The sequence below is a fragment of the Halichoerus grypus genome, chromosome 2 (genome assembly GCF_964656455.1).
Source record: "Halichoerus grypus chromosome 2, mHalGry1.hap1.1, whole genome shotgun sequence".
In the NCBI taxonomy this organism is placed as follows: Eukaryota; Metazoa; Chordata; class Mammalia; order Carnivora; family Phocidae; genus Halichoerus; species Halichoerus grypus.
In genome coordinates this window covers 111,744,899-111,767,252 of record NC_135713.1, presented here as the reverse complement: position 1 = coordinate 111,767,252, position 22,354 = coordinate 111,744,899, and the positions used below count along the sequence as shown (strand labels likewise).

General features: G+C 36.9%; 1 protein-coding gene across 7 annotated transcripts in view; it reads right to left on the bottom strand.

Moving 5' to 3' along the window:
• Positions 1 to 10,399: 10,399 nt before the first annotated feature.
• Positions 10,400 to 22,354, bottom strand: part of SLC38A9 (solute carrier family 38 member 9) — a 93,543-nt gene continuing 81,588 nt past the window's right edge. For 6 of the 7 annotated variants that reach the window (XM_078067314.1, XM_036065688.2, XM_036065691.2 and 3 more), the window contains 4 exons: positions 21,007 to 21,120; positions 18,849 to 18,997; positions 14,343 to 14,432; positions 10,400 to 12,939 (listed from right to left, as the gene is read on the bottom strand). In XM_078067314.1, the coding sequence (XP_077923440.1) occupies positions 12,774 to 12,939; positions 14,343 to 14,432; positions 18,849 to 18,997; positions 21,007 to 21,120 (519 nt within the window). In that variant the 3' untranslated portion in view covers positions 10,400 to 12,773. Of the gene's footprint in view, positions 12,940 to 14,342; positions 14,433 to 18,789; positions 18,998 to 21,006; positions 21,121 to 22,354 lie in introns of those variants that run through there. The other variant, XR_013445813.1, reaches the window with a different exon arrangement.

Genomic DNA, 22,354 nt, shown 5'->3' with positions numbered 1-22,354 from the left:
GGCAATCATTTTGGTTCTTATTTACAGCCTGAGAGGCCTCTGAAGCTCATTAGAGTCTGGAATTACTTCATACGCTGGGCTGGAAATTTCAAAGGAAAATTTCAAGAAATTTTAAAGGAAACTTCCAGATACACTAGCTGGTTTGCTCTTCACTAAATGTTAACTGTACCATTTCCTCTTTAAAATCAGGCTGAAATTTGCGCTGGCAGAGCCAAATTCTGCCTCTATCTCTGAGCAACTCTTGCTGTTGTCAATGCAGCTCTGTGTGTAGACAGGAGAGGAGAATATGGCCCATTGTCCTACCAGATGTAAATTATGGTCCCGATTCAACAAAAAGCATCTGTCTTCCACGCAGGGAAAATAAGAAGAGTCTCTGAAGCCAGACTGATCTTTTGTGACATGGCATCCTGGCTCTCGGCAGAAATTCACGTTGTGGTTTGTGATTAGCAAGGAAAAAAAGAGAGAGTAAGAGAAAGAGAAAGAAAGAAAAGGATTCTGAAACTGATTTGATTTATGATTTATAATTATTCTGTTTTGAGGCCCATGCTAATGATAAAATCTCTATTAAAATTTATTCAGAGAGAATAAACTGATGGTTTTTTGAAGGAGAAAAGATTTTAAAGAAGAAATTTTTATTTGTATTACATTGCTGTACATGAAAGTTGATGCTTCATTCTATCATTCTCTCTGGACCTCCAATAAAAAGAAGTATCCATAATACAACTGATTTTATTATTATCTGTAGTCACTGTTGACTGTTTCACTGAAGGTATGGATGACTGAAATAAAGGGTTGGTGGATTACATGTAGATCACACCCTTCAAATAATAAAATATATTTGATCTCTACTTAAGTATAAAAGAATAATTTTTTTTTTTAAAGATTTTATTTACTTATTTGAGAGAGAGAGAGCAAGTGAGCACGAGCAGGGGGGAGGGGCAGAGGGAGAGGGAGAAGCAGACTCCAGCAGGGAGCCCCATGTGGGGCTCGATCCCAGGACTTGGAGATCATAACCTGAGCTGAAAGCAGACACTTAACTGACTGAGCCACCCAGGCACCCCTTATTTATTTATTCTTTAAAGATTTTATTTATTTATTCTTTAAAGATTTTATTTATTTGAGAGAGAGAGAGAGAGAGCGTGAGAGAGAACAAGCAGGGGAGGGGCAGAGGGAGAGGGAGAAGCAGTCCCGGGACTCTGGGATCGGGGCCTGAGCTGAAGGCAGACACTCAACCGACTGAGCCACCCAGGCACCCCAGAATTATTTATCTTGGAGAGAGAGAGACGGAGAGACAGAGAGAGAGAAGGCCTGAAGCAGGGCTCCAGGAGGGGCTCAATCCCAGGACCCTGAGATCACAACCTGAGCTGAAACCAAGAGTCCAAAGTTTAACCTACTGAGCCACCCAGGTGCCCCTAATAGAATATCTTAATATTAATCTATTAGAGGGGTGCCTGGCTGGCTTGGTCAGCAGAGCATGCGATTCTTGATCTTGGTATTGTAAATTGAAGCCCCATGTTGAGTGTAGAAATTACGTAAAAATAAAATCCTAAAAAAAAATCTTAAAAAAATCTTAATCTATTAGAGTTTTCAATTTTTTGTGGTCCTACCCCCCTCCCATTGGGTGAGAGAGAGCTGCGAGTAACAATAAGCAATTTCCATGCAGTTGAGGAGTGCTGGGGAAGGTAGTTTGGCTGTTCTGGGTGCAGTACTGAGTCGAGTAAAGTAGGTCAGGGTTGAGAATTACTGGAACCCCTCCAAACCTTAACTTTTTTCTCAGAGAATCCCCTTGAGTTAACTTGATAAAGTGAAATGATTTCTGCAGCAGGGTAAATCTGATTAACCACAGAGCATTAATTATATTCTAGCTATCAGGCAAAAAGTCATGAGAAACAAAGAAACCAAGAGATCTATATAAAAAGGACCTAGGAAAACAACAAAATACACCTTTGCCAAGATTTCAAATCAGGATTCAGAGTAGCAGGATATCTGAGATGATTTAGACTTGCATAATAAACAATTAAAGGAAACCTCAAAATGGTTAGTAAATGTGCAGAAGAGAACAATCACTTGGAATCAGAGAGGCTCTGAGTGTCCCATGAGACAGATGTCACCTAAACTTGACCTGACACTGCCTTTTGGGCTCATCTGAGGTCAAGGAGGTGCTGAGCCCAATGGACAGGGGTTAGAATTGCTTTGTGAGGGCTCTGTTTCTTGCTGTGCCTTGAGCAATGGCCTGACCAGAGGATCCATTCACGTACCTCAATCTAGGTCCCAGGGCTGCCTGGTCTGTGTAAGCTGTCTCATTTGGGCCTCATCCCTAAGGGTTTCAGAGATGATATCTGCTGGTTCTGCCATTACATGACATGCTGTTTCCTTAATAAGGCACATCCAGCAGCATCCTTGGATATTCATAGCTTTAGGAAATTCCCGAAAAAGTCACAGAAAAAGGAGAGGAAATGATTTGCTACCTGCTGCTGTGGTTTGTAAGTTAGTGAGTGTCATGGTTAACTGTGTGTCAACTTTCTTAGGCCACAGTATCCAGATATTTGCTCAAACATATCTGGACATTGTTGTGAAGGTATTTTTTTTAGATGAGATTAACCTTTGAGTAAAGCAGATCACCCTCCATAATGTGGGTGGGCCTCACACAATACTTGAAGGCCTCAAGAAAAAGAATGACACCCCCTGAGGAAGAAGGAATTCTGCCAACACATTGCCTTCAGACCCTGAAGCTGCAACATCCAGCCTGCTAGCCTGCCCTGCAGATTGTGGTCTTGCTAGCCTCTTCAATCCTGAGTCAATTCTTAAAATGAATACTATGTATCACCGCCCCCCCCCCCCCATTCTCTTCTATTGGTTCTGTTTCTCTGGAGAACCCTGACTGCTACCATGAGTAAAGAGCTCAAGTAACCCTACTTTGGGCTTAGACTGAGGCAAGAACTGGGGAGTAGGGTATCTCCATTGCTTTCTATTTGCATTCAGGTATAATCACACTTTTGCCAAACAGACAAACAAAAATTAATAGTCCTGATTGATTTGTGTGACATAATTAAATACACCAATATTTTGTGTTTCTATGATACCCAGATGTTTTACCACGCACACTTACTTGAAAACCACTGATCTGATTACACAAGGAAGATAAGGTTGCTTTTCCCAACCCACTGCCATGCCTCTGTTCTCAAGCTATCAAGCCTCTCAGTAGAAGGGGTCTGGCCCAATCCATGAAGTATTTTCAGGAATGTAATGACAGAGTCCTAAAACTGAGCATTTATGTGTCACAGTTTAATAAAGTGCTTTCAAATAAAGTATTCTAAATTCTTCTAAACAACTATATGAGTTAGGTAACAGAGGTACTATTATAACCACCCTATTTTGGAAAAGAGAAAACTGAGGATGAATTTAACTTCTGTATGTCATACAGCTAGTCTGTTCAGTGAGTCTAGGGAAAAGTCAGGATTAGAAACCAGTTCTTCTATGCCTTACCTAGTACTTTTTCTTACCACTCAAACATATATCTGGCCAGGTAAGCAAACTTTTTGTCAAATTGGAATGCCAATTTAGCATCCTAACAAGGAAATTCATTGTCTGTGCTGTCAGTGGTTTTTGACAAGGAGATGAGAGGAAAGGGAGGTTAGGGCACTGGGAACCAGGTCCAACTAGTGGTAGGGATGGCTGGAGAGCTGGAAGTTCAGGGAGCAACTGGTGAGATATCCCCATTTTTCTACAGAATGAATTCCAAGTCTATCAGGGGCCCAAGGCTTTTTTTTTTTTTCATTCCTCCTTTTTCCTTTCGCAACTTGTCAAAATAAGTCTAATTCAAATAGACTCTGGGAAGCAATTCCTATTCACTCAGTCAAAATTAATCACTATCTCTCCCGTGTACTCATTCGCATCTTTTATTATAGGACTACTCATATATTAAGCATGGATCTGTCTCTCTAACTAAGTGGTACAGAAGTTATGGTAGCTTTCTGCCATTATTTTTATCAATTGGTAAACACTGGAAGTACTATTATGTGAGGGTCCAGTGGATTTTTATTACTATGAAAAGAGATCCTTAAAATTAGTTTTAAGTGATGAGAAGTTGGTGAAAGATTTTTTTAAGAAACAACTTTTATTGCTGTTTTCATAAAACATGATACATTTTACTTTAACACTTTAGAAAATACAGATAAACAAGACAATAAAAAAAATCCAGTAGTCCTAGCACCTAATGTTCATATTTTTATATAAACTCCTAGCCCTTTATTATGTATAAATGCGTATTTATATATGTATAAATGTTTTTAATTCTACAGTTAACTGTAATCTCTCTTCACTAATATTTATAAACATCTTTTGATGTTACATTTATACATCTGCATCATCATTTAAATAGCTACACAGTATTGTTAGATGGCTATTCCATGACTAATCTCCTACTGTTGGACATTAAGGTTGTTTCTAACTTTACTATAAAGAATAAAGAGATGAACATTTCTGTGTGTGTATGTCAGCATTCGTCCAATAATTTCGTTAGAATATTCCTCTGGAAATGAGCCAAAGGCTCACTTTGAAGCTTTGGTGCCTACTGCCAAATAACTCACAGGAAATCTGCACCCACTCGTATACCTACCACATGTGTTTGAGTGTCCATTTTCCACATCTTTGTCAGGGTACTATTATTATTATTATTATTATTATTATTTTAGTATTTGTCAAGTGGAAAGCATTTAAAATTACTTCTCTTCTTTTTTTTGGCTAGTAAGATTGAACTTCTTTTTCTTTAAGAGCTTTGAGGGATAATTTATATACCATAAAATTCAGCCAATGTAAGTGTACAATCCAATGATTTTAGAAATTATGTAGTTGTATAACCATTACCACAATCTGCTTTTAGAACATTTCTATTGAGTAAGGGACAGATGAGTCTAGGTAGGGAGAGACAGGTAGGGGGCGACAGGAGTAGGGTCATGCAGGGGGCTACCTAAGCAGGCTCACAGAAATCCCAGATGTGTAAGAAATGTTATAGATGAGATATTAACCAGAGAAAAGGGAACATAACTAATTTACTTTGTTTGTTCTAAATATAGATGAGATATTTTCATAATATTTACAAATCCACCTTTTTTGTCTTAAATGTTATAGACAAGGTATTTGCCAAGTTCCCTGGTCAGTTTTCTATAAAAGACTGACCATAGATACAAATGTAGGGATCTGAAGGGGTACATGCACCCCGATGTTTATAGCAGCAATGTCCACAATAGCCAAACTATGGAAAGAGCCAAGATGTCCATCGACAGATGAATGGATAAAGAAGATGTGGTATATATATACGATGGAATATTGTGCAGCCATCAAAAGGAATGAAATCTTGCCATTTGCTATGACGTGGATGGAACTGGAGGGTATTATGCTGAGCGAAATAAGTCAATCAGAGAAAGACGTGTATCATATGACCTCACTGATATGAGGAATTTTTTTTTTTTAAAGATTTTATTTTATTTATTTGACAGAGAGAGAGAGAGAGACAGCTAGAGAGGGAACACAAGCAGGGGGAGTGGGAGAGGGAGAAGCAGGCTCCTGGCCGAGCAGGGAGCCCGATGCGGGGCTCGATCCCAGGACCCTGGGATCATGACCTGAGCCGAAGGCAGACGCTTAACGACTGAGCCACCCAGGCGCCCCTGATATGAGGAATTCTTAATCTCAGGAAACAAACTGAGGGTTGCTGGAGTGGTTGGGGGTGAGAGGGATGGGGTGGCTGGGTGATAGACATTGGGGAGGGTATGTGCTATGGTGAGTGATGTGAATTGTGTAAGACTGTTGAATCACAGACCTTTACCTCTGAAACAAATAATATATTATATGTTAAAAAAAAAAAAAGAAGATAGCAGGAAGGGAAGAATGAAGAGTGGGAAATCAGAGGGGGAGACGAACCATGAAAGACTATGGACTCTGAAAAACAAACTGAGGGTTCTAGGGGAGGGGGGTGGGGGGATGGGTTAGCCTGGTGATGGGTATTAAAGAGGGCACATACTGCATGGAGCACTGGGTGTTATGCACAAACAATGAATCATGGAACACTACATCAAAAACTAATGATGTAATGTATGGTGATTAATATAATATAATAATAATAAAAAAAAAGACTGACCATAAAAACTGTCAGTGGCAACCCATTCGGGACCCCTTTCTCTCTAGAGAGCTTTCCTTTCTGTTCTCACCTTCCCTTAATAAACTTTCACTTCACTTCACCCTTTTATCTGTGAGATTCATTCTTTGACTCTGTGAGACAAGAGCCCTGCAACACTATCATCCTAGAAAGTTCCCCCACACCTGTTAATGGTTAATCCCTGCTTCTACGCCCAGTTCCAGACAGCCATTGCTTTGCTTTCTGTTCCTATAAATTTGCCTTTCTAGACATCTCATATACATGAAACCATACAAGATGCTGTGTTTTGCATCTGGCTTCTTTCACTTACATTATGTTTTTGGGGTTATCCATTAGCATGGATTACTAGTTCGACCCTGTACTTTTTTTCTTTTCATGTTTATTTGCAGTTTTTCCTCTCAGAACTGTCTGCTACAAAGGTCCTTGACCTTTTTCTATTGGGGCAATGAATGATTTTGCAGATGAAGAACATAATCAGTGTCATATTAAATATGGGATTCTGGCAGCACTGGGAAGAATGACTCTATGTGCCTTTCCAAATCTAGGACAATCAGTAAAAGTTTACTGCACTGAATTAGGTTTTATCTACATACAATAAAGGACTATGATATGGCACTAAGGAGTAATTTATTTGAATCATTTTAGTTTCCTCTACTTAAGGAGTGTCATAAATTTCTAATTTATTTTCTAGAAAATGTTCAAGTTAATCCTTAAAATCTGATTTTATTTTAGTATAGTAGAAATAGATCCTTTTTGGAACAAAGCAGAGTAAATAAATAAATGTTGCTCTTGGTAGTATGTTTTCTTACATCAAGAGCCCTTAAAATGTTCCTCAGCTATCCTCAGATTCATTAAATAGCTATTGGACAATGAAACAGTATTCTTTGTACTCTTTATCTCTGTAAAAATTGAAAGAAACCATAACAACAACAACAAAACCCGCTGCAAGACCCACCCTCAAGTAAAAACTCTAATCTAAAAAAAAAAAAAAAAGTCCGATTTTGATCCCAAGTTAACCATTAATGAATTTGTACCCCGTGCTACTTTGCTAAATCTTGTTTGACTTCCAGAAATAGAAGCTCAGATTTGGTAAAAGTTAGAGTTCTTAAAGGTAGCAGAGAAACTCAGTTTGACATATGGGAGGGCACAAAACTTTTCTTCATTACACCTCCTTCAGCCTCCTAAATGCCCCACCCTTGGAGCAGTTTGTGGACTGTTCAAAGCTAGAGAGAAGCTTAAGTCACGGCTCCTCATCTGCATGGCTGCTTTCCTAATTTTGCATGTTTTCCTTAAGAGGGAACTCCAAATTATATAAGCGTCCAGCCCCACAAAACCTGGGTCTGCCCCTATAATAAAAGATCTCTCTCACCTGTTCCGAATGTTGTTTGTAGGTTGCTCTTTACTTCACGGGTTGAATGTAGATTCATTTCTGCAAGCCTTCTTTCCATGATTTTCCCTAGACATCCTTTTAGGAAATATGTTATGCAAGTAACAAAGTGACAATAGAAATGATATACCTAGAATCCCATCACCTCAGCAGGTCACCCATGTTTATTCTCCTGTGGCCCCTTCCAGGTTTTGTCCACATGTCTACATCATTTTATGTGATAACCCTAGGATTTTTAAAAGTTTTATCTTAAAAGAAAGTTTTATCTTGATAAATGTGCAACACAAAGTTGCATTTATTGCACCTATCCTATACTTACCTCTTCAAAACCTGTATGACATGGCTACATCCCAGCGTTCAGTGGAGACAGAGCAGCAGGAAAAGGTCAATGCCTGGCATTTCAGTGTCACCTAGGGAAAATGACCAGCTGCTGGTACACAGGAGGGTGGGAAAAGGATGCTAAACTGGGGCGCCTGAGTGGCTCAGTCTGTTAAGTATCTGCCTTCACCTCAGGTCATAAGCCCAGGGTCCTGGGATCGAGCCCCACATTGGGATCCCTGCTCAGTGGGGACTCTGCTTCTCCCTCTCCCTCACCCCCTCCCCCTGCTTATGCTCTCTCAAATAAATAAATAAAATCTTAAAAAAAAAAAAAAGGATCCTAAACTGTCAGGGCTGTATCGTTTGTTCACTACCGTATACTCTGTGCTTAGCACAGGGTCTGGCATTCAGTAAGAACTTAAACATTGATTTAAGGACTAATTCTGAATCTGACTGAACCAGTTCTATTTTTTTGGGGGGGGGAGGGTTGATAGAACAAAATTTTAGAAAATAGCAATTAATTTATTGCTTTCCATTAAAGTTGAATCTGTCTCATTAATTTGTGTATTAAGTGTCTGCTATGACCAAACAAAACTACATCACTTGGGATCATGTGAGGGCGAAAGGAGGAACAATCTGGAGAGTATGCTCTTTCTAGTCCCAATTCCAATCCTAATCCTTACTTTATGGCCCATGATGAATAAGGAGAATGGAGAAGTTTTTAATCTTTTAAAAAGACAGCCTTATTTTCTCTTTGCAGAGAGTAAGGAAATAAACAAAAATGACATTGGGGGAAAAAAAAGAAATTTTACTTAGGGAAGGAAGAGAAGTAGAGCTCTTTATTGCCCTTAAATAGCTCTGGAAGATTATGACACCTAGCTCTTTGACAGAAACTGGGGTACACTTACCTGAAATGCCACATTCATTTTGCAATTTCTTGCAGGGCAAGATCACACCAGTTTATTGTCCAAAAGGGGTGATCATTTTAGATTTTGGTGAATGTAACCCAGCACATACCTTTCTTCAAGATACACTAAAGGAGGGCTCCTTGTGGCCTAGGGTGACAGATGCCCCAATCACTTGAGTGACTTGATGTGACGCACACAAAGTCACTAGAGAAGTCTGACCCTGCAAAATACGCAACTTCAGCTTCTCTCTGCCCTGAGGTCAGTGCTACTAGGCAAAAGCATTTCCTGGTAAAATTCAATTAAACAAAATCCCGGAGTTGTTTTTCTTCAAAATAATTTTGACTTAATTTCTCCTTTTATATAAAAAGACAACAAATTACATTTCAGAGAATGCTGTTTAGGTTACGAGGTTCCCGTCAGAGCTGTTTTGCAATACGTGTTTACATAATCTGAAGTGAGGTCGGCAGTCAACTGTGAAACTGGGGCCAGCCAGGCCGCCTTGTGCACATTTTACTTTGGATCACAAACTAATGTAATGTTCTATTGTTTAAGTGTCAAGTAGGTTTGGGTTTTGTTTTGGACATTCAAATTGGGATAAGAAAACAAACTGCCACCACCAGATTTTAAAAAGCAGTAAGGTCCGTGCTTTGTAAAGAGAACATGCAGCATCAATATTTTCTGCTTTTATCAATGAGCTCAAACATTTGACATTTTGTATCATGACATGGACAAAAATATACCAAGATATTTAAGCAAGTCATGTCTTTGGAGAGAAAATTTTATGCAATCTATTTGCACGGCCCAATGTGTTACTACTTATTTCCCGTATTAAGCAATTGTGCTTTGCTGTCCAAGATTCACAGAAGTGAATAATGTAGTGTTACAAATGCAAAGAGAACAATAAATAATAACCAGAAGCAGTTAAATACTTCCCATAAAGTATCTTAGAAAAATATATTTATTTATATTATTTATAATATAATACTTATGATAATATATAATTGCCAAAATAAAAGCAATTATACCTTACATGATCCCATATGACAGTGAAACTATCAATTATCTAAAATTTTGGACAGTTCTTAGGAGGAGGCTGAAAAATGGGTCCTTGCTGCTTTACCCCACATTTCCTTTACCAGCCCTCTCTGAGGATCCCAATTGGAAGGGGTTTTGTTTTTTCTAATGGTCCCTTGCATTATAGTTAACTACATCCATAGTTCTTTACTAGATTAAAGTTCTTTTAGAATATGAATGAAATCTTACACAGCTTTGACTCCTCCAAAGCATTGAACGTGGCGGTTTACTCAATTACTTATGGAAACAAATGTCAAAATAGAGATTGCAAACCATAAGTGAGTATTTACCTTTAATACAGTCCCTTTTTGTGGGTAAATTTATTCTTTACTGTAATACATTTTTTGGATGTGATGACAAACTGATTCTGGATGATTATCCACAGGTATCAAATGTCAGAGGACATTTCTTTGTTCTTTTTGGCCTAGTATGAGCATACCATATTTTCATCCAGAACCTTTCTAGGGAATGCTTCTCTAAACAAGCCATTTAAAATTTTATAATGTCCTCAGTTGTATGTTAAATAAGCTAAATTCAAAGAAACCGAGGTTAACCACATCAGAGCAAAAAGTAAAATAAATTTAATTAGAAAATTAAAAAAAGAGAGTAGAGAAAGTCTACAATTAATTATAATGTAATCCAAATGAATTCATATCTCATCATTCCAATGTGTGAGCCGCAGGACATACACACTCAAATGAAGAGCATCTGGCCAAGCTAAATAACAAGCCAAAGGTATCAGTTTCATGAGTAGAAACTTAAGAAGGCAAAATTATTCAGCATAAGCCTAATGTAGGATTTTGGAAGTTCTAAATTATCAAGTCTTTTAAAGAAAATGAAAACCAAATATCCACATTGCTTTTTAATTTAGTAAATAATGCATTGTCATATTCACTTTGATCATTACATGGACAAAAATATACCAAGTCATTTTTCCATGTGTTAAAACATTCAAGTACATTACCGAAAAGAGGCAATGAAAATTCTGTCTCTGAAGTTTTCAAAGATGAGGGAGGCGACTAGGGATAAACAGGGATTAAACGTGGGTCTCAAGGAGCTATGTAGCTTTTGATTCCTATGTCTCTAACTGAACGAGACTGAAGTCACAAAGATGCAGGAGATCCCAAGCACAGAGACATTTCCTCCATACGTATACTCTAAGAGGTTAACATAGGGATACAGATACTTAATGTAGAATCTTTTAATCAACCTGACTTCTACCAGCAGTTTCTGCTAACAAAAACTTTTGAGAATGGCTCCAATTACCGTGAAGATGAAGTAACATAATGTCTGAGATTGGCTTTAAAATATTACAGTGGAAAAGGAAAAAAAGGATAGATGAAGCAAATACAGCATAAGTTTTATAATTACTAAGTATAGGGGATGGGGATGTGGGAGGGTTATCCTATTATTTTCTCTACTTTTGTGTATGCCTTCAAATTTTCATGAGACTTTTACAAAGAGAACTTTTAAGAAATACCTATTTTAAGAAATACCACAATTTTTCCATATACCTGTCTATGGAATGGACAGAAAGCTTTCCTGAAAGAAATTATGGCTGGTCTTCAAATCTTGGGTTCTTTACTAGGCTTAAAAAAGACCATTTCACCTGTCTTTCAAAAACCATTTTGTCTGTCTTTCTCAAAAGAAGTAAGCAACATAAATCTACACATTATCCTGCGATGTGGGATGTGTATTAACAAAATACACTTTTTAACGTTAGCCTAAAGTTAGAGAAATCTAACTTTTCAAGCTGAACATGAAGGCTGTATTACATGGAAGATACGGATTTGAATTCTGGTTTAGACTTTAGTTTCAGTGAAAAAGAAGAGAGAGTTAATTTCAAGAATTCAGATTCCCTAATCCTTTTCTCAGATCCAAGGAGATTTTCTTATGGGGATTTAACCTCTAACCATGCCAGTTAAGAAGTAAGGCAATGGGGGGGTGGTCCCCTTCTTGGAAGTCTTACCTCAAAAAGGATTAGTCCCTTCCTGTGGTAAAGAGACACTTCAACACCTCACAATATGCTGGGAAGGAGGCCTCACTCTTCTGGACCCTTCTCCATTTCCTTTCTTCCTTGTAGGGACTCACGTACCCAACATTCTCTGCCATGATTCCTACATGCTTCCCCGTTGGTCCTGTCATGATCCCTATGCAATGCTCAGGGATTCAAAAAGCAAAAGAGCCCTCTTGGGTCTATGGGGATAATCATACTGGTTCCTATGCAAAATCTGGCTGGGGGAGCTAGAATTTTGACCTAAGTTACTAATACTAGATGAGAAAAAAGAAGTCAGACTCAAAAAGCTCTCCCAGTTCATTTATTTTGTGTAAGGTTCATGACCAAAGAGCCTGTACTGACATTCTTTCTTTCTCTCTTTTAAATAGAGATTAAGGATGCAGTTAAGAGTTCACTCATTTAACACTGATGCCATGGAGATTTCTTTTTACAAATGAGGTATTTGGTTTACTGTCCCAAACAGTACATGTTTGGGTAAACTGCAGAAATGGCCTAGCAAGTAATAAAATGAAAGTGAATACATTGAAACATAAAACAGAAATAGCATCTGGCAATAGTTGCTGTGATACCCTGAGAATCTTCACTGTAGTCAAAATAAACCCACCCACCTTATATCTGTAAAAATAAAAAACCAACATGATTTTTCCTAAGGGCATATACTTCTACTCAGAAAAGACAATGAGAATGAAGGGGTGGTGCATATGAAGTGAGACAAAGATCATTCTTCTTGCCCCTTTCTCCACTCTAATCAAAATTACTTATTCATGGACCACTATTCCCCCCACCCCTTTTTTTCAAATTATCTTAGGAAAACATTTAGAATTATAGCAACAACAGCATTTATAAGTCAATTTATGTGGAACTGTTGTCAAAGTTCAAAATGCCATGAAAGATTTTGAGAAGACATTGAGTATTTCACATAAAAAACTGAACAATCAGGTTAGCCAGGCCCAAAATGATGATAAAAATGTGAAAGATTAACTTTGGCCATGTCAGACGGTCTTCTTGGCGGAGGGAAATTATATAGATGAGAGATGGATATATGAATACAAAGGCCAGGCCGCATGCTGCTCCTGAATACCTGCAAAATAAAAACTTTTTGGGTTAATTATTCCTTGCAACTATACTCCCATTTAAACCCTCTTCAGTCTGATATTGCAATGAAGTTATTTTTGATTCAACTGTTGTTGACATAAAGCATCTGAGTTGAAAACATTTTACTTCCTAAGTTAATATAAAATATTATTTCCTGTTCATCTTTATAGCATCTGCTTGACAGAGTTTTTTATTCATCTCTCCAATCTCCATAGTTCTTCTGTGTCTCCATGTTTGTGGCTGCTTCCTCAGAAACATCTGGAGATAGGCTTCCTATCTTTGATCTTTTATAAACTAATTATGCATTCTGAGTTTCTGAAGGACTGCTAGCATCTGCTTAAGAATGAGAACAGATGAGTACCTCTGTGGTGTTCAGCATAATTATCAAAGATAATAACAAAAATACCTCAACACAAGACTGACAGAGGAACCCAAACTTTCTTCTCCCTTACCCTATCCTCAGCTTAATAGAAACTTTAAGTCCATTATATTCAATAAGCATCAGGCTAATACTCTCTACTTTTATTTCTTGCTACTTTTTTTAGGTAAGGGTCTTCAAAAAAGTGACTCAAGCCCTGCTTTCTAGAGGCTGAGGAAGAGAAATCAGATCACTGTAAACCCGTCTTCCATGAGAATCTGAGTTCACAATTTTATTCCCCATCTACTCAACCTACCACAATATTTTTAGAGAAAGTATATTAAGTAAAGACCCATCTGGAACCTAAACTCCTATCTAAACTCTTACTTTCCGACTGCAACTCAGAGCAAAATTATGTTCTTGAGTAGAAATCGGTTAAAAAAGTTAGAGCACAGCCACATTGAGATGATCCTTACTGAAAAAGAGCAATTATTCCTAAACCAGAAGAAAAAGATATCCCAGAAGAAACTGAAGAAACAAAAACTTATGGCCCAGGAGTAAATTCTGCATAAAATAAAAGCAAATAAAAGTAAAAACAGCATAGTGGTTGTCTTTATTATAAGACATATTTCAAGTATCCTCAAAAAAAAAAAAAAAAGAAGTTACAACACAGCCTTAACAAATGACAGACCTCCAGGTACTCAAGAAGTTATACACTATATATTAAATTTTTTTAAATTTGGGTAAAGAGAAGAAGGTACAAAGGAAAACGATGAGAAAAAGAAAAAGAGAAAGGGAAAAAGGGAAAGATGTTTAAGGGATAATGGGGCTTCTAGAATCAGGAAGAAGCAGTGTGATGGAAGAAAACGAGCACCTTAACTGACACCAGGGAACTATATTTGAATGTTACTAGTTTTAAATACTCACAAGAATTTCATACAATTAAATTAACAACAACGGCAATATCAACAGGAAAAGCATAAAAATAAAGAACAATACATGAAGGGGCACAGTTCCCTTACAGGCTGTACCTTATGATTCCTCCTATGTTTGGGTAGAAACAGGCCATGATCACTCCAGCTCCCACAATAATTAGATTAAGAATCAGCACGTGGAAAATGCTAGAAGTTGAGGAGAGAATTTGGAGGAAAAAGTAAAAACAGGCAAATTATAACCATTAATATGAGAATAAAATTCATTATTAACATCTTTAAAATGAGAATGTCTTAAACTTGACAATAAAATCACAGCGGAAATAGAAGGCAGCAATAGTATTCAATGCTGGTGATGGCACAGTGACCCTGGACCTTTTGTGCAAATATATGAATAGGTTAAAGATTTGTAGAACAAACTGGTGGTATGTATCAGAGTTCACGCTTTTTATTTTATAATTCCATTTGGACTATCTTAAGACAATAAACAAAAATAAGAAAAAAGCTATTAACATAAAGATATTTGTGGCAAAAACAAGTATCCTACATATACAGCAAGGTAACAACTTCCTTGATGGAATATATTAAAAATTATTCAAAATAACTTATCATTGCTACCTAGCTGGTAAATTCATCTAGGCAACTTGGAAGAAAGCTAGATAGATTTTTTACTACACAAGAAAATCTGAAAACATTGGAAAAAATATCAGAAGGAAATACACCAAAAAGGTAGTAGTGATTGTGATATGATTTGGAATTTGGAGTAATTTTTCCACTTCTCTGTATTTAAGAAACTTTTTATATCTTACAATATTTTTTTGTATTTATTTTATTTTTATAATTAGGAAAATAAATTATATTAAGGGAAAGACAAAATGGGCAGGTTTTCATTTTTCAGATTCAGCCGCTTAAAGATATTTCGTGTTCATCATGAATAGGAAAATAATGTAGATAAAATTTGATGCTCAAGAAATAACTCCATTTCCCAGAAAGATGATTCTGAAAAGAAATTTACACATCAAAGCAACCTTGTGAGCCTAAGTTATTAGGGGGTAATTAATCCCAGATAAAGATTACAGAGAGAATAAAAATGAGGAGAATTATTTACACAAATAAGTAGTTAGTCATACATCCTGATGAATTACAAAGATATTCAGGTTTCCAGATCTTGCTATTTATCTAGAAACTCCAACTTTTTTAAAATTGCTCCAGAGCTTTGAGACAATGACTGGGCCTCTGTTATTTCTGTATTGTAAAAGGAAACAACTTTGTGTATTTTCCAAAGAAGTGGTTCTCATAGTGTAACCACGAACCCCAGGGAAGTTCCCAATACCGTTTCAGGAAGTCACTGAGATAAATATTAATTTCAAATCATAAGAGACATTACTTGCTTTGCAAAAGCAACTGTGGGTAAAACTGCTGGCCCCTTAGCACAGGAAGAGGCAGCTGCACCTACGTGTATTTTATACTGTGTGCCTTACCGCCAAACACTGCCAAAAAAGAGACCTTCATAAAAAAGTAAAAATTATTAGTTTTATTAAATCTCATGCTTTGAACACACATCTGTTTTACTATTCTGTGTGATCAATTAGAAAGTACATAATACAGTGTATCTGCTACACAGTGAAGTAAAATTGTTGTCTTGAAGAAAAGTACTTGTGCAACTGAGCTGGAGAGCAGTCTAGCCCTTTTTTCCAAGGAATGCTATTTTTTTACTTGAAAGGCAGACAAACTGTGGTTCTTCAGACTTGGGTATTTGACAGACATTTTTTTTTTAAATGAATGATTATGAGCTTGTCATTTCAAGGAAAACAACTAGTGGTATGTGTGGCCAATGATAAAATTTCAATTTTCAAGTAAAAATTAGAATTTTGGACAGCTTGTATTTGCCACCCTGAGCTTGACAGTTTTCCAGTATTTAAGGACTTTTATGATGAAACTGGTGGCAGTGTTACAAATGTGGGTTTTGATATTATATAATAAAGTGTGGAAGATCTGCAGAACTCAGTGAAATGATATTTTCCAAATGATTAAACATGGTACAAAAACATGCATAGGTTAAAGGATCCAAAGTGTACTACAGACCAATGGGTTTTAATATCAGTGAGTTTCTGATTCAATTAACTTATAAAAAACTACTACTTGTTAAGATTTGGCATAGTATCAAAGAAGAATATCCACAATAATCTGAAAATGCTATTAAAAGTACTCCTTTTTCCAACGTGTCTATGTGAGAGTAGATTTTCTTCATATATTTAAATGAAAACAACATATTGCAACAGACTGAATGCAGAAGAAAAGGGAATCCAATTATCTACTAGCAAAGCGGGTATTAAAGAGTTTTGAAAATGTGGGGCGCTTGGCTGGCTTAGTTGGAAGAGCACACAACTCTTGATCTCCGGGACGTGAGTTCGAGCCCCACACGGGGTACAGAAATTACTTAAATAAATACAACTTAAAAAAAAAGTTTTGAGGGGCGCCTGGGTGGCTCAGTTGGTTAAGTGACTGCCTTCGGCTCAGGTCATGATCCTGGAGTCCCTGGATGGACTCCTGCATCAGGCTCCCTGCTCGGCAGGGAGTCTGCTTCTCCCTCTGACCCTCCCCCCTCTCATGTGCTCTCTCTCTCTCTCATTCTGTCTCAAATAAATAAATAAAATCTTTAAAAAAAAAAAAAGTTTTGAAAATGTAAAACAAAAGTTTTTTTGGGAAACAATTATTTTTCATAAGTCTGTTATTTTTAAACAAGTAATGGTTTTATTATTGCTTTTTAAATAAATTAATTCATATTTAAAAATTCTGTTTTAATTTTTCATATGTTAAATATTAATAGATATAACCCACATAAGTTAAAGTGCATGGGGGTTCTCAATAAACTTTAAGAGTGTAAAGGAGGTGCTGAGCCCAAAAAAGTATGCTCTGAAATATGCAGTCTGTGGAGCACTTGTAACTGTAGGATAAATGATAGCGTGTTGTTGGTGGTAGAGAAAGAAATGTAATGTGAACACGAAAGGGAACTTCCAGATTATTTCCAAGAGGAAGAAGCATTGTAACAGCCACCATTATGCAAAATAATGGCAGAAAACAGGAATAATGCATTTACCTAGCGTTTTTTTCTTCTATGACTTCATTGTATTACTTTATTTGGGGAATGTAAATACAACACAGGGCATAAACACAACAGGAATCTTACATGTACTGAAATCCAATCTTCCAGATGAGCAACGTTGTAACTGTAGCTGCTGATACTGTCAATGCTAAAAAGGTGGTACCTCTTGGCTTTTGCCTTTACAAGTTTTTTGTTTTTAAACCAACATATTTTTACTAATTATTTACTTAATGAGGGAACAGATTGCATCAGTTCACTTCAAAAAAGAACTGATGAAGACCTCTTGTTTAATTGGTTACTGTAAATGTAATTTAAAAAGTTTTTATCTGAAAGTTTTCTTCATTTAAGACCATTTATTTCAAGTAAAATAGGTTAGGACTGGGTATTTTTTACTAGGATGAATCTCTATTAAAACTTAATGTTAGAGTAGAAGTTAACCAGGAATTCAAAATGAAGTTCCAGGGAAAACTATGAAGCAGTATATGGAAATTTCTCTTGGATGAGGGTAAGTAGCTTTGAATAGGTTTTCAAAAGGACTCAAAACTGCTCTATCACCAGTAAGAGATTAAAAATTACAGCAGTAGTTACAGAAGCAAATAGGAATTTTAGCTTGTATATCTCACCTTCAATTCTAAGCAACTATGGTTTATGTAAAAATGCATGAATGTTAATAAATATACAAGTACATATCAATAACCAATAATTAAAATAAAAGCATTGCTTCTCATTAGCCATACATTGCTAATACAGGTACTAATTACTATTAACTTCTTGGCAATGTGTAGATTAATGGCAAATAAATCGTAAGATAAATATAGTTGGTATCAGAGCTAACATAACTATACTAGAAGGAACTAACTTTATTTATTTTTTTTTAAGATTTTATTTGAGAGAGAGAGACATAGTGAGAGAGGGAACACAAGCAAGGGGAGTGGGAGAGGGAGAAGCAGGCTTCCCGCTGAGCAGGGAGCCCGATGCGGGGCTCGATCCCAGGACCCTGGGATCCTGACCTGAGCCGAAGGCAGACGCTTAACGACTGAGCCACCCAGGTGCCCCTAGAAGGAACTAACTTTATTTTTTATTTTTTATTTTTTTTTTTAAAGATTTTATTTATTTATTTGAGAGAGAGAGAATGAGAGACAGAGAGCAGGAGAGGGAGGAGGGTCAGAGGGAGAAGCAGACCCCCTGCTGAGCAGGGAGCCTGATGCGGGACTCGATCCCGGGACTCCAGGATCATGACCTGAGCCGAAGGCAGTCGCTTAACCAACTGAGCCACCCAGGCGCCCCATGGAAGGAACTAACTTTAAATCATTCTGGACATGGAAGCAGCTTCTAATTTTATAGCTCTTCAGGGAAAAGAACAACTGTGATCTACCCTTAGTAACCATTTTCATTAGGCAAATTTTTATAGCAAAAGGATCAGTCACATTTTAAACTGACCTGTTTGCACAGTCATTTGTTGCTTGGCACATCTTGCTGGTCAAGAGAAGAGCCCTTACCTAGGATAAATGTCACCGAAGACATGGCCCAATAGTTGAACACGAGCCAAATAGCCTAGGAGTGGGTATACAGTCATCATCTGGAACAGCAGGAATATCCTTGCAATGAAGGACAGGATGTCACTGCTAGGGAAGTTGTCTAAAAAATTCTAATCAAAGAAAGATAATGAAGTAATGTTAAAAATAAATTCAGTACATACAAATTTATAAAACTGAATATCTTTTGCTTATTTGGAACATAGGTGCCACACAAGTTTTGGTTTGTGGACCGGTGCTCACCCACGAACTATATGTGAACTATTATTTTTCAATAAACTAAGTACAAAAATTGAAGTGTTTAGAAACTTTTATAGAAATTTGACATTGCCACATTATTTTATTTTACAAAAGTATCAGTCTGTAATTGATTTGACATTAAAACGACAAAGAAAACCTTGCCCTTCACAGTCTCAGAAGCACTGCTCTGTAAGGTAGGTACAAGCATAAATCTGTTTCAATACATTCAAATGGCTAATTTAATTCGATGCTATTTGATCCTCACCAATTCTCTTGCTTTTCCTTCCCTGAAACATCATAGTACTTCCAAAGTAAAGATTGTAGAATAATGTGAGAGTATATATATCACCTAGTATCATTATTATTTATAGCCTATAATTAAAAAGAAAATGATTTATTTCTATTTCCTCTCATGATTTTCTCCATTTTAGTTTGGCATCTAAAAGGAAAGTTAATTACTCAGAATTTTTTTGTTTCCTTTCAAATACAAATACCATAGATATTCCTATTCCCAAGACAGTGGGCTTTATAAGGGATTGTTCACATTAGGGGAATTTTCAGCAAACATTTGGCTGCCAAAGAACTTCTGGAATCATGGAAATCAAGAGAAGAACATTTCAAGCTATCATAACAGTAATAATTCAAACTTATTTCTCTTATAAAGATGAGAATATTATTAACAGTATTATGCTGAAATAACTCTTATAATTCATCCATAATAAATTGTACTGTATATTCCACTACACTTTTTTTTTTAATAAAGATTTTATTCATTTATTTGACAGAGAGAGACACAGCGAGAGAGGGAACACAAGCAGGGGGAGTGGGAGAGGGAGAAGCAGGCTTCCCGTCGAGCAGAGAGCCCAATGTGGGGCTTGATCCCAGGACTCTGGGATCATGACCTGAGCCGAAGGCAGATGCTTAACGACTGAGCCACCCATGCGCCCCTCCGCTACACTCTTATTAGAGGAATTTCTTCTGACTAGAAAGAAACTCATCTGTAAAATGCTATTTTTGTCAGTCACATTAAACTAGAAACTACACTGTTCCTAAGTTTATGATGGGTCAAATCAAAAGTATTACTTATGGCAACTTTTTTTATAAAATCTTTTCTTCTATTCTTTCCATCTCCCTCTCTTTTTATTTTTTTTTTTCCTTTTTTTTTTTTAAAGATTTTATTTATTTGTGAGAGAGAGAATGAGAGACAGAGAGCATGAGAGGGAGGAGGGTCAGAGGGAGAAGCAGACTCCCTGCTGAGCAGGGAGCCCGATGTGGGACTCGATCCCGGGACTCCAGGATCATGACCTGAGCTGAAGGCAGTCGCCTAACCAACTGAGCCACCCAGGCGCCCATCCATCTCCCTCTCTTTTTAACAGCCAAATAGTCTTTGTTTTACTGCCCGCCACGGTGTACAAAAATGAGTGTTAGACCTATCATTGGGGACTGATGAGCAAAGACACCAGATTATCCAGGACATTTCCAGATCCAGGCTTTGGAAAATAAGAAGGTTGCATGTATTCCCAGCAGAGGTTTTACAAATTCATGAATAGCACCAATAACAGTTTTCCAAATAAAGAGAAATACCATGCACATAATAATAGGAATTATCTATTTTGAGTACCACAAGGGGCTAGCATGCAGTATGCTTTCTCGAGAGTCTCTTTAAAAATCTATGATGTATGTATTATACTATTTAATGGAATAGGAAACCGAAGTTTAGAAAGGCTGGGGAAGATGCCTAAAATCTCACCTGCAGAGTAAACAGTAGAGATGGTATTCAAACCCCGGTCTGTCTGGGATTATCTTGCTACCGTATCACCCCACCTGCTCTGCAGATAGGAAGGTGTTAACAATCATCAAGAGAGGGTACCTAGTGCCTTACCTGCTCTATGCAATCCTTGGTTAATGGTGGTGAAGGAAATGAAGCAAAAACCAGGACTCCAATATAGAGGTAAGTTAATGTCACCAGCATATAAGCAATGGACAAGTCCCTCACCTGTAAAAAGAGAACAAAATTCCCATAATACTGAATAAATTTGCAGTTAAATCTGCTTGAATAGACTAAATAAGAAAACTGACAAATTCAAGATTTATCTTTTGGCTGTGTGTGTTTTTATGTACATGCCTTCTAGGTATCCAATCTGTTCACAGAAAGTAGATAAAACAAAATTCACATACTTCACAATCAGTCCAACAATTTTTTTTTTCTTTCTTTTCTTTTCTTTCTTTCTTTCTTTAACATAAATGGTGGCTTAACAAAAAATTATGACTAATTTCTAAGGTAATTTATTTACCACATTACAAAATATTTGATTAAAAATAATAAAGCTAAGGGACAAGAAAGCAAAAACAAGCCACCTTCAGTATGACCTACAGAATTAAAAAAACATTTTTCTTTTAGTAAATTGACTTTGCTAAACCATCAAAGCATGCCCTGGCTGAAAGAAACTGGTACAGTATTAAAACATATTTAATAAAGAAGGAAAGCTAGTTAAAGGGCAGACAGTAAGCAGGTATCACAGACAAGCTTAACAAACCTAAACAGTAAACAAAAGGAAATCAAAAGGCAACTGTTCCAACAGCTGCACAATGTTATTATTGGAATCGGTAAACAAATGCAGCACATTAAATAAAGTGGGTTGCTTTCTTCCACTGCTATTCCCACCCTCCTGACCTCCTACCCCCATGTGAAGGAAAAAGCTCCAAGACATTTAATGCAGCCAGCTGTCAGATCCAAACAGAACAGATCCCACGGCTCACAAATCTGGTCTCCATCATCGCTAAAGTTACAGCCAAACAATTCAGCACAACTAAATTATGGCAATAAGCCTATTCATTTTTCATTTTAAACACAAATTACTTTGAAAGCTAAGAAAACAGATAAGAAAAAAAATTATATACAATTTTACTTTAGTTTGATAACACAATAAGGAAAGTGGACATTTGGCATTAGGGAGCATTTCTGATTTTTTGGACAACTCTTCTCCTTAAATGGGCTGAGCAAGAATAGAAAGTTATAAACTTGAATGTTCATAAATTCACTTAAAAAGCAAGTAACAAGCTACGAGAAATCCTAAGGTTAGGTCTAAATAGACAATCAGCTTGAAAACAAACCAGGGATTCCAGACCCTGAATTAGATGGTGGACACGCCTATGAAGAAGCCACAGGAACTTGGATTATGCAGGTTGGTTCTAGCATTCTCAAAGAGCTTCTAATTGTTTAGGGTTGA